This window comes from Diaporthe citri, assembly GCF_014595645.1.
Source record: "Diaporthe citri strain NFHF-8-4 chromosome Unknown scaffold_10, whole genome shotgun sequence".
NCBI classification, from domain to species: Eukaryota; Fungi; Ascomycota; class Sordariomycetes; order Diaporthales; family Diaporthaceae; genus Diaporthe; species Diaporthe citri.
The window spans coordinates 822,345-835,548 of record NW_025064855.1 but is presented as its reverse complement, the minus strand read 5'-3'; the positions used below and the strand labels follow the sequence as shown (position 1 = coordinate 835,548).

The window sequence follows — 13,204 nt, the reverse complement described above, 5'->3', positions numbered from 1 at the left end:
AAAATCGCGTCCAATAATTACCTGCATCAGAAAGCAGTGGAACCGTCCGTGTTGCCATGTCCCCCCGGGACCAACGTTCGCGGGCCAACCGGTATGGAATGAAAATGGGGCTAGACAACCAACAGCTAAATTTCAAAGTAGCACCAGGATATTGACGCTGAAACAGCAGAGTTAGAAGGCCCTTGTCAAGGCCCACAAGTTGGTGGTGTTGATACCTAACACGCGGTCAGTCAGCAACACTGAGCCCCAGAGGGTCGAGCTTGGCGAAGACAGCGTCCCATGTTGCGGCCGGACCGACAGACACGACCGAGTCTTGGACGTTTACATTGATCGAGTTGAGGCTCGCCAGGTCGACCGTCACTCCGCCCGGGGAATTAGATAACACCGAGACACCACAAATGACCCCCGGAACGAATTGCGAAACTGCATTGGGTGGCATCAGCTGCTAGCGACCGATCGAGGGTCGATACATCGCCGGCCGTATGTGGCGTGAAAAAACACAGTGGCTGGACCGAGGACGCCTGTAAGGCGACATAAGACGACTGGCGCGCGTTGTAGGCGGGACTCCCGGGGGGAGACACCTTTTCCGGGCCCAGAAGCGCAATTATCTCTTTGCACTAGAAGTGAAGTTGCACCAGCTCGATGTGTTCCAGTACGTGTCGCGCAAAAATGCAACACGTCGGCCTAATACGTACGCGACGTAGACTATCACTGTCTGCCATTGTTCTTTTGTTTGCGAGGACTTGAATGCTCTCGCATTTACAAATGAAAAATCCAACAAAGCTCACACGATATTGTTGGTGTCGTCAGAATTGTGACAAGTGGTGATCGAATTGCAGAGAGGGAACAAGCTGATGTGCTATGGGCCGGTCCACCGGTGGTCGTTGGTTGCAACATCCTTTAAATAGGGCCCTTCATTACTCCTATTCGGAAAAGAAGGCACAGCGATAGCAAAGGCGTCATTGGACGGCGAATATCGGATCGTCTCGATCAACGTCCCAGCACTAGAGGAGTCAGCCTCGAATGGTTGTCTCTTGTGCGCCACACTCTACACTGGTATCATGACAGACCGGAGCTGCCACGAGCTCAAGGACATAGCGCAAGTGAGAGTTGCTCACAATGGCCATGTTGGTCTGGTAACTCGCGATTGGATGGCCTGGATGACAGATCTGAGCTTCTATACTACCACCAAGAATTCAGGTAAGAAATATCTACGCGTCCTCTTCCGCACAGCCTCACAACTTGAATTATATTTATAACACTGCAGATGAACCACGCCGGTGCCTGGCGTTTCCCGTCTTGACCGCTGCCCGTTCAGTCAGTACAGAGTCCGGCATAACTTTTCATCAAATTCAGAAATGGATGCAAAGGTGCAGGTCTCATACACACTACACTGTCCAAGGGAAGGCGATCCAGTCCTGCCGACCAGAGTTCTCGACACAGGAGATTCTCCAGTTAAGATTCACTCAACAATCCAGTGCAACTTTGTTACGTATTTTTGAACTGACATGAAACAATAGGAGCAAGACCTTAGGCTTGTCGACACGCACGGAAAATCTGGACAATATGTCACACTTAGCCATTGCTGGGGAACTTCTCCCTTGATTCGTACAACCTTAGCGACGATCGAACAACGGAAGAAAGCAATCCCGCTCTCGCAAGTTCCCAAGACGTTTCAAGAAGCAACCTCGATACTCCGTCGCCTAGGATTTAGATACCTCTGGATTGATCCTCTTTGTATCATCCAAGATGACGAGGCTGACCGGCAGCGTGAATCAGCTCAAATGGCCGGTATCTATGCGAAAGCCGCATTGACTGTTGCTGCCAGTGCATCTCAGGACTCCAGGGGTGGCTGCTTCAGAACTACACCAAAGCTCTCCGGCTCCAACTCTTGGGAGATCGCCGTGGAATATAGAACACCGAATGACAGCCCCGCTGAACATCTGCCTCAAAAGGATTCAAATGACGCTGGTCGGAAATCGGAAGGCGTTCGCTGGTTTGATGATGACGAAATGGCAGATGTCTGGGAACACTGGGAATCAGGAGGACAGGCACGCTCCGTCTTCGGTTCCTCGGCGAGCAGTTCTCGTTCATGCGATACTTGCCAGGCCATGCCCCGCCGGACTCGCACCCCAGCAAATGCTCCCGCGAAAACCCCAATACCATGAAGACCAGCGAGATCAACAAAAACAGAAACATGGGCAAAATTCAGCCAGCCCAGGCGCAGAAACCTCCAAATTTCCTTGGGAGGCTTGAAACATTGGAACACTCGACCGGTGTGTACGTGCGGGAGTTGCTCAGTCATTACGAGTTCACATCCAACGGGATTCCCGTGCAGTCAGTCGAGTACCCTCTCAGCGGTAGGGCATGGGTCCTTCAAGAGAGACTGATGTCTACGCGGATCTTGCATTTCACTGCCTCGGAGCTCGTCTGGGAATGCAGCTCTGAATCCTGTTGTCAGTGTGGGCTGGTGGGATGCGATGCATCAACGTGGGAGACGGGGTCGGATCCAACACGACCATCTGCCAGGTCGCTGAAACTGGCCCTTGAGCAAGCCATCCGATAGGCGACCAGTGGAAAGCCGGAGCAAATCAAAAACATGTGGGAGAGGCTCGTTGAAATACATACATCCAAGTCGATGAGCAAGAAGTCAGATCGTCTTCCAGCGGTATCAGGCCTTATAAAGCGACTGCAGCAGGCCAATGCAGGAGAGTGTTTCGCGGGGATGTGGAGGAAATGTCTCCCACAGCACGTGACGTGGCACCTGGCACCAAGGGAGCAAAGTGTACACACCCGGCACGAGACGTATGTGGCTCCGACATGGTCTTGGGCGTCAGTCAATGCGCATGTGTACTTCCATCAGAGTCTCGTCAGCAATTCAGCAAGAGGAAGGCTGACTCTGCCCGAGCCTGATATGGTCGCCGAGGTTCTCAACGTACAATATGCGCTGGCCGGACTCGATCCCACGGGCGCGCTCTCGAATGGAGTGCTTGCCATTCGCGCGCCCGCCCTGACAGCGGAGCTGCTGAGTAGGCGGCGCGGGAAGACGGAGTCGCCTGCTCGTACTGGGCGGAGAAAATTCGTTTTCGAAATCCGCCATTCGCATCTTGGAGAAACAGTTGAATTCAAACCAGATTCAGTGTCAGATATCCACACCTCGGTCGGAAAGCAAGATGTCCTGTGCGTACAATGGACAAAGGAGGCGGATCCGCAACCAGTAGTGGCACAGCTCAGAGCACTTGGGTTGTGTAAGAGATCCTTTGACCTGACATCGCTTTTCCTAGTTCTTCGGCAATGCTGCAAAAGACTGGACAGGTATGAGAGGATCGGGCTGGTCAGTTTCTATACAAGCTATGTGTGGCCTGATTATCAACCTTCAGACCAGCAATTCAGGATCGACAAATGGTTTCAAAGGGCCTGTGTCCGAACACTAGACTTGGTATAGGTATTTTAAACAGACTACAAAGATGAAAATGATGGAACCATTCTGTGCTAAGGGGAATTTAGACGGACCGGATGCGTAATGGGGAGTGCTTAGAATCTGCTTTCTCCTCTCATAATTAGTCTCAGCAATGGTCAATCTTTACTGGGATTGGTTTGATATGCACTCTCTGACCTGTTCCAGTTCTATTTTTGGCTTCGCCCCTTTCAATCTGCACTATTTGCCAAAAGCAGTCTGGGACCAGATGACGTGGTCTTGATGCAGTGTGCCGCCATCCTCCCCTGCGGCGTGTCCCATGGATTGCGTGTCAAAATCTTCCGGCCCAAAGAAAGATTGTAGCTCGTCACTACATGGCTCACAGTATACCCCTATCTGGACCTGGTGTCGACAGAGGCCTGAGGTGGAGTTGTCTTGCTGGTAGCTGCCCTTCAGTTGAGACCCCTGAATTGAGACTCGTTCCTGGAGCGAGCGAATCTCAGAATCCTCGAACACCATGTCTTGTTGCTGGTGATATGAAGCTTTGTTTGATGAACCAAAGAGACTGTTTGACAAGGTGGCAGTTTGAGGAAAATCAGACGTGGCACCAGTCAGTTGCCAACTGGAAATTGGCGTGAGTGCGTGATTGTTGTCTCTGACATCATTCGAAGAGTTTTCTGTGCTTGAACTAGTGTCTGTCATGTCTGGCACGGAAGAAATGCCGGAACTCCTAATTCGAGGGGAAATGTTGTCTGACTGGTCAAAGTCGTTCAAGCGACTAGACCCTTCGGGCTGGGTCCCCCAAGATGGAAGGGAGAAGATGAGACCATGGCTCGAGGCAGCTCGCTGTCTTACAGCTTGCAGAAATCTCCAGTCTGTTTGCCTCCTTTGATCACAGTCAATGTGATCAGAAGCCTTGCGGATCTTCTGGAAAGTCTCGACAATGTACCGATATCCGTCCTCGTGCTTGTGGTGGGAGAGGCTTGAAAAGAATCGAGCAATGCTCTGCTCATTGTAACACTTTTCTTGCACCTCATCTAGCTCAACTGGCATTTCATAATCTGGAGCGCCTGTAGTGTCAGCAGCATACAGAGAAGTTTCAGGTAGTTCCGACTATCTGAGGAATCCAGTTGCCACTTACGAGGAACTGGAGCAGCCTCGTCTGCAGCAAACAGACGCCCCCACAGGGCATCCCACGTATCGACTTTCTCATCCTTGCTCCTTTTGGTCAAGGAGTCATACCTCTCTTCGCTAAGACCATCTTCTGGATCTTGTAACTCGCCCTTGCTGGTGCGTATCTTGCAGACAATTTCTTGGCGGAGATGTTCTTTGTAGTCTTTCGTTTGGAAACACCGTTCGCATCTCACACAGCTAGGACCTTGAGTATCTAGCATGTGAAATAACTTGATGTGACGTCTGAAACTGCACGTCAGTAATCACAATGAATCACGAGATGAGAAACCTTATGTTTCAGACCACTCACTTGAGCAAAGCCATACTTGCAAACGTGTTGAGAGCACATTCACGATGCTTTCGAACGTTGAATCTGATCGGGTTTCGTTTTCTGTATGGGCATGGAAATCTTTGGCAATCGTCTACCCTGGCTCTTTTCTTGTCTCCGGACCAATCTTCGGGGTTGTCGAAGTCTTCAGGGCCGTTTCCATTGGGGTGCTCATCATCATCGCCACCGCTCCTTAGACGGTCTCCATGACCCGCCCCTTGCTTTCTCTTTCTGTTAGCATTTGTGGCACCTGGAGTCTCTTGACCACCCATCTTGGGACCATGGTCGTTGCCGTCCACACAAGGCGACGTGAATGAGACAGGCAAACTTCTGGTGGTGTAGAATTCATCGTCATGGTTTCGAATATTTTCCAAGTACGCATGCGTGTACTTGACAATGGGCACGCAATCGTCCTCGAGATATCCCATCCATTCGGACTTGACGACCAGGTTGGCGATGCTCTCCACAAGTTGCTCGTACTGGACCTCAACGTCTTCTTCGGTCGAATTGTAGTCGTCTGTTTCGGAGGCCAAATAATCACTCGAGTAAGTCCGATGTGGGGGCGAGGTCTTTGTAGTAGGGGTCTCGGCATCCGCATCTGACAAGATGTGATCATGGCTCTGTTGATCCCAATACTCCCTTTGAGATCCATACAAATCCCCCCATGATCTCCCAGCAGCAGGATCCTCACCATCATGTACCCCAACACAGGAATATGCGCCAACTCGAGTGCCAGATAGGTTTAGCCTGGATGAATAGTCTTCGGGCCATTGGCTCACTTGGGCTTCCAACGGCTCGCAACCTGTGATATGGCAGCAAGAGCATATTCCTTGACAGAAGCACGGCGTGGTTGGCGTTTGATTCGACAGGATGGCTGGTCTGAGCGAGTCGATTGAGGGACCTGATTGGTTTGGTGAGAAGCTGCGTAGCTTGAAGTCTGGTATAGCATGCATACCCAAGTTGGTCTTACAGAATTGATGGTTCTGCCATCTGAACAGACTCATACGTCTGGCTGGTAAAACAGCAGCTCTTCCCAGAGTTGAGAAGTCTTGTTCAGGCTTCCCAGGTAAGTTCGTATCGATGTCGGACTCGGTGAATGAGGCTATAGCAGAGTCGTGGGACTTCCCAGAATAATTAGAGTTCACCTGATTTTCGCATGCCAGAATTTGTCTAGGCGGAGTAGTTGACACCAAGCTCTCGACTACTGGTGCTTGCAAACGCAGGTTTTGGATGCGTTCGAGAAATTCCTGTGTTCTGGCTTCCCGACTGAACGAGGATGTATGCCCGTTGAAGTCCCGACATCGTTGTAGAATGGAAGCGATGAAAGCCACCGATTCATTTAATGCACGCTTAGATAGCTGGCCAGGTGAAAGTTGAGGGCGGCTGAGAGCTATCTGCTGGAAGACTTGGCACAAAATGTCAATACTGTCCAATCCATAGAATCGCGCCTCGACTTCGTCAAGCTCTACGGGCGGATCAAATTCTATTCAAAATATATTGTTAGTAAGGGTAAATTCACATTCCAGGCTTTCCCTGATCACACTTGGAAATATCCAATGCAGTTGGCGGTTCTGTCTGCTTCGAAGACGACCGGCGGGCCCTCACCTGAACAAGGAATGTCTTGATCCAAGTCGGGGAAGATGACCAACCACATGTCATTCCATGTTCGGATCTTCCTATCAAAGAGATTCTGTAACTCTGTATGGCTGATGCCATCCTCAGGGTCTCTGTTCCCTGTGTGTCCCGGCTCACACAGCAGCGGCTGGTCCGTATGGTGATTCAGGCCTTCGATGGTTCCGAACCAGGTCCCACATTGACGACAGACTTCACCTGATTTTGAATGGAAAATATTGATATGGCGTCTGATTAGGGGTCAGCATAGGCTCGAAACAAGATGCCAACAGCCATGTGATGACCTACTTGAGGTGAGTCATGCTTGGGAAGCCCGAAAGGGCGCAGGAGGAATGTGAGCGTATGTTGAATCTCATCGGGTTCCGCTTTCTGAAAGGGCAACTAAGTGTACCTTCATTGGCTTTGACTTTCTCGGACACTTGATGTCCGTCCATTCTCATCGGAGGACGTGAGTCGGCATCGTCACTGTCATCTTCGTCGGAATCGTTCTGTTCAGAACGCAGTTCCCGCTTGCTTTCATGACCAACAAGACTATCAGGATTCGACGTGGCTGTAGTCGATGCAGTGGGGGCATCTTCGCCTGAACCATGCGTTTGATAGATCACTGGGGTTGTGCTCAAGGTGTTCGAGTCACCTATGTCACGGGCAATATTCTCCAGAAAGACGTTCGCATAATGCGTAATCGGTGCATTGAGATTTCGAAGGTCGTTCTCGGTGAAGTGGTTTGACACCACATTACAAATGGCCTCGAGCAATAAATCATAGGAGTCGTCTCGAACACTTCGGCTTTGTTCACTATCCTCGTCTGCGAACCTAGAGAACTCGTGCACAGAGCTTCTGGAGGAAAATGTACTAGAATCCCTGTCAAGCGATCAGATATCTTGCGGCTTAATTGCCTTGTGACTGCTTACTTGCTGCCAGACTCGCTTGTAGAATGAGACAAGCAATCTTCCGAGCTATGAGATAACGCCAAGGAGAAAGTTGGTGGCCTATAAGCACCAGTTGACATCAGCACGCTGTATATGACTTAGAACTGGCTGATTGCTCACATACATGCTGCTCTTTTGGACTCCAGTGCGCATGTTAGGCCACGTATTTACCCGGCGAGATGTATCGAGTACACGACATGTATTCAAGTCCCAGGATCCGCAGTGAAGAGGTTCGGCGGCGTGCGCGGATGAGCTTGGACTGGGAGGACATGAGTCGGTCGTGTTGCCAATGGAGAATATGGAGTCCGTCATGAGAGATCTCATAGATGAAGTCGAATCGAATCGGGGAAGCTCGGGAGACTGGATTTGGTCTCGTCGTACATCGATCGTGTCTGCTTTGGACTGCGGCTGCGATCCGATTTTGCCCTCTCCGACCACCTTAGCGGATGTATGAGACGTTTCCCATTCTGCATAGGCACAAGGTTTGTTGATACGAGGCTTAGATATTCCATGTAGCCGTAAACCTGCCAATCTCTCTTCGAAGCCGATAGCAGCGGAGGCCATTATTTGCTCGGGCGCTTCTTGGTCGAGTCTGGGAAGGCGAGATGTTGCAAAAGTAGTGCCGGAAGCCATGGCTGCGATTCTGGAATCTATGCCAGAATCTTTGCACAAGTTTTGGCGACCAGCCAGGGAATGGCAGCGATGAAAGAGAATAGCTCGAGACCCAAACGTCGTACTTCAACAATCGAGACAGCTTGCAATATGAATTCTTGTGGAGGATGGACACACAAAAAGATCCAATCACCGATTCAACGGAGCATTGCCGATTTTATGGAAGCACGCAGATGCGTCTTCACCGACAAAGCCAGTGATAAGCCAGTGATGCTCGGAAGTCGACGAGCTGCATCCTGCACGCCAACCTTCAACATCCTCTTCCGACGACCCCAATTATGCAGCACCGGTTTCATCACAGTGAGGCTGCTCGGGTCTCATTGGCGCAGAGCTCGTCAGTTGGCTGCAGCAAGACCCTATCACAGCCTCGGATCATCAGCCGGACTAGGGGTTTTATCCAGGACTATTCGTTGAGAAAGTGCATTTGTGCCATTCCATACATATCTGAATGAAACGATGCGGACTGAGACGTCCCAGTTCGATGCCAACCGTCTGGGCAGCAAACCGCCCACAGATAATATGTCCACCCAAATTCATGACAGTACAGTTGCAGACAGACGTGTAGGGATTGGAAACGAGTTGCCAACAGTTCATTCAATGTTGAATGAAGTCAGCGGTTTCCCCGCAAAAGCCTGATACCACCCACTGTCATGGCCAAAGGCTCACACGAGCAGTTGTGTATGTGACTTCCAATATCCTCATGAATACTGAGGTGTGAGAATGTACGAGAGATCAATTACGCACTCATTGCAACTCTCATCAAAAGACAGCTCGCAGCGAGTTGCTACTGATGGCTAGGCAAGGCATTCCATATGACAAGTTCTGGCTCCCTTGAGCCAGAGGCTGAGACGAGGAATTCGAGTGATGTCTCATTCCATTGCTTGCGATGAAGCTGCGATTGAGGTGTTCGCAAAATTCTGACCTAGATAAACGCTCCGGCATGTACGAGGTTAGACTTTCTCAACGCTCACGTGCCATTCTCCAGATGCCACTTGTGGAGCGCCTTGGCCAGGGTTTGACCCTGAATCTGCTCTCGGCATTAGAGGAACATAGACTTTGACTTAGCCATTCAGAAGGACCTGGAAGGACGCAGACCAACGCCGTCCACGTGATCGGAGACTTGCTGCCCATGGAACGCCTTCTTCGTTACGACATTCCGAGTGGCTTGGTCGCTTACGCAGCGCAGTGCAGGCAAAACGACCACGCAAATCAGCTGAGGCGGCAGCCGGCGTATGTGATTACGGAGCCCTCGAACTTACGTGAGGGCGACCCGCAATGCGTCAATCAGCTCTCGTAAGACACGAGGAGCCAACCAGCCAACCAGGCCGCCCATCCAGCCCTCGCAGTCAATGTCTCCCCCGTATCTGCCATCGCAGCGTATTGAGCGCCTTCAATCAATGCCACTCCATTCCGTTCCGTAATTCCCGGGGAGCCAGAGTACGCCCACCCAGCTTCCACAGTACGCCCACCCAGCTTCCAGCGTTGGCCCACCCAGTATAAGGAAATTAGCTGCACGCGCTATAAAATATTAATATTATAAAGTTATTAATAAAGCATAGCTATAGTTATCTTAAAAAGGTTTTATAATTATCTCTTTATTTATAACTTAAAAGTTACTTTTACTTTTTACCCTTTATACCTTTTATACCCTTTGCGCCCTTTATGCCCTCTGCACCCTTTAGCACCCTTTAACGCCCTCTGGCGCCCTCTGCGCCCTCTTGCGCCCTCTGCACGCTTCTAAGCCTTTTAAATTATTTACGCCCTTTAAGCTTTTTAAACTTATATTTTTTAAAATATAGCTTAAATTAAAAAATAATTACCTTAGCTTTTTATATATAGGGTAAACTTAAAAAAGTACCTAGTCTTATTAATATAATACTAAGAAAAGGAAGTACTGGGTGGGCGTACTGTGGAAGCTGGGTGGGCGCACTCTGGCTCATTCCCGGGGCTGGGGGAAAGGGGGAAGGGAAGGGGTGCCGTTGCATCGACTTGCGGCATTGTTGCAGCCCTCCATTGAGCCGCCTTTGCACCTTGCTCCGTGGCTGGTTGATCGGCCCCTTTTGGCTAGCGGCCGGCGGACCATCCCTTTCTTGCCCAGCCGTCCAGAACCCGTCAGAGCCGTCCACCTTCCGCGAAGGACCCTGAATAGGAGCGCGATGATACGAGGAGGTGGCAAACTGATGGGCGTTCGTCTGTGGTCATCTTAATGACTTATTACTCAAACAAACTTCCGTTGGAAATTTGGCCGTTTCAAGACCACCGTGCGACCAGGGGCTGCGGGAGAGCCAATTCCAGGGTTTCGCGTCTTTGAGTTCCCGGTGGCGGCAACGCGCGCTACCTCGACTGTTTAATAAGGGCTATTTTTGCTGAGGCCATCATCGTGCGGCAATGCGCCAACGTTGCGCGGCTGTTTGAATTTGACTTTTTGCCGATGGGGAACAAGCTTCGCGAACTCAAAACGTTGCAATGAGTCGAGATCTCTGGGAAAACCATGGGCGTGTCCGGGTAGATGGGATGGGGTGTTTAACGTTCGCGCGAGGTCATGCCCCAGACAAGAGCTTAGACGGACCCAGTGTGGCAGATGTTCTGCTTGTGCCTCGTGGGTAAATTGAGGGCGCGTTAGCAGTCAAGGCCCGTCTCTGCTTTGCTCGTTTCTGGTCGTTCTTCGAGACTTCCGACCTGAGTCGTCTTCGTCGTCGAGACATGTTTCAAATCTCTTGGAAACGAAAGGGGGCCCAGCTGTCAAGGGAGGTAGGAAGGGATGGTCCCAGAAGGCAAGTCTTCAGCACGGACGTTCAGTTCGGCGGGTTTGTGGTGGCCTCAGGCACAAACATGATGTTAGGGGACCCGCCCCCTTTTCATTCTCGAAGCCACAACGTCGCAAGCAAGCTGCGCAGAATGCCAGCGAAACCTTCTCGAAGGTCGAAACTCCCCGTGGCGAACCCCATCCGACCCATTCGACGGCTTCGCTTCCCGAGCTGGCAGAGGTCCACTCCTGGCTGTCGTGCAGCGCCGAGCCAGTTCGTTGCCAGTTCGTGCCTGGCTGGCCCAGGCTTGATGTGGAGGCGTGGAGCCATCGCGGAGTCGCGGGTCGAACGGCGAGCGGGGGTCGGGCTGCAGGTTCCGGGGCCCAGTGGCCATGACAGCGCACCACCGCCCGTTCGTCCAGGTTGTGGGCTTGGGCTGGCGGGGACGACTCGTCCGAGCCCGTCGACGGTGAGTCGGGGGTAGTTGACCGCTGACTCGGCCCAGCCGATGTCCACGTCGTGAGGGTCGTGGCCCCGGGTCCGTGGGGACGAGCTTCGCTGGCGACAGAAGGGCGGTGTTTGATGTCTTGTTCTGTCCCGTCCTGTCCTGTTCTGCGCTGGTCGTCAAGGGGCCATCTTGGATGTCGGTGTGCAATGGCGGCGATTGCTGGCAAGGACTGGACGGAGCATCGTCGCATGCACAGTGGGTGGTGTACCTGGTCAAAGAGAGGCGCCTGACGATCCGGTGTGCACCAACTAGATAGTCTGTCTAACTGAAAACATGACGGACGGCCGAGGAGCTTCGTCGTTCAGTAAAGGCATGATGGAGCTTCAATATATCCCGGAGCATCGACTGACGGCAGTGTCGGCGGTACAGTAGCTGAACCCGCAGACCAAGCACCGGCCAACCCGATATCAAACTTCCCGATCAATAATAAGGTGGGAGGATGCAAGGGGGAACCGCCAATCTCAGGGTCCTTTCCGCAATCCCGTATTGGATGTCGTGCTCGGGGCGGAAGGGAGGGCCTGGAAGGCGGTCGGTGGACGGTGGATGGCGGACGCGGACAAGCGTGACAGGTGCTCCCCAGGATCCCAGATCGCTGTCCCGGCTGAGCATTCCGACTTCCCACTTTGGGTGGTGGTTCCCAAACGGGCAGGGCTCCGTTTATTTTCGAAATTGGAAACGGCCAAGTCCTTGCGCGTGCTGTGTGTGTGACAGCTACTGTATTAACCTACCACGAGTTGCCATGCTTGCTAAATACGGAGCACGATGGGAGTCCGGCTCGGTTGAATCGAACTGCGATCAATAAGACGAAATGCCAGATCTTGGGTGGGATCGATCATAGTGACAGGCTTGAAATTAACCTTGGGGTTCGGCCAGCGTTGGTTGACTTAGTGGCCATTTCTGGCCAGTCCGTCAGCCCACCAGTGTCTGTGCCTCTGTGCCCGGGTCAGTGTTCAGTCTGTGTTCCTCGTCCCTCGTGTCGCGTCCGTGTGTGGTCTCTCGCACTCTATTGGCCCACCACTGTGAAATAGGCGCAGTATTGATTCATTGATCTCGTCTTCATCGTCTCCATCGCGCGTAGTGCTGCACTGCGATAGAGGCGGACTCGCATCGTTCTCTCGTACCGTATCTGGCGCATGTACTATGGTACGGTGACTGGCTATTCGAGTGTCCGTCGATTAACTGGGTCAGTTGCCCTGCTGCATCGTCCTTCCCTGCCTGTGATCCATAAATTGCTACTTCCCCTGCATTGGGGGGGGTGGCCAAACCCACGCCTTGCCTCTTTGATCCACTCCTCCCGATCCATCTTCCGCCCCTCAAGGTCCCTCCACCAACCATACGCCAGTGTCGCACCTCCCTGCACATCAGCCGAGTCTCACCCGGGGAAAGGGCATGACCCACTATTCCTCAGGATGAATGCCTCAGGCAGTTTCCCTCTTGGTGCCGGCGCGGGCCAAGCCCCAGGTCTCCCTTGGCCAGGGGCTTTGACTGAGGCCCAGCTTGGGATAAAAAAGGCCACGTTGCCCCAACCTGTCCAGAGGTAAGCACAGCTCAGCACATCACGCCTACCTCAGCCAAGGCAACAGCCAAAACGCCAGTCGTTCTTTCCTTCCTTGTTTCCCCATACATATTCTTATCTAGCATTGTTGCAATCTGTCATTTCGAACGAGTGAAGGAGAGAAGAAGCCACGTCTTCACCAACCCGCATCTTTCGCCATCCAATCCCCACAATTATGCTGAGACCTTAGTTGACTCTCCAGCACCTCTCTTTCCCCATCAAATCTGTGTAATTGTCCACCC

General features: G+C 52.0%; 1 protein-coding gene across 1 annotated transcript; it reads right to left on the bottom strand.

The window, feature by feature from the left end:
- Positions 1-3,658: 3,658 nt before the first annotated feature.
- On the bottom strand, positions 3,659-5,909 carry INS49_003444 (uncharacterized protein; the record flags this gene model as incomplete). Its single annotated transcript, XM_043164238.1, has 5 exons — positions 3,659-4,488; positions 4,560-4,834; positions 4,902-5,517; positions 5,699-5,721; positions 5,890-5,909. The coding sequence occupies 5 exons, from the start codon at positions 5,907-5,909 to the stop codon at positions 3,659-3,661; spliced, it is 1,764 nt and encodes a 587-aa protein (XP_043019003.1).
- Positions 5,910-13,204: the final 7,295 nt, after the last annotated feature.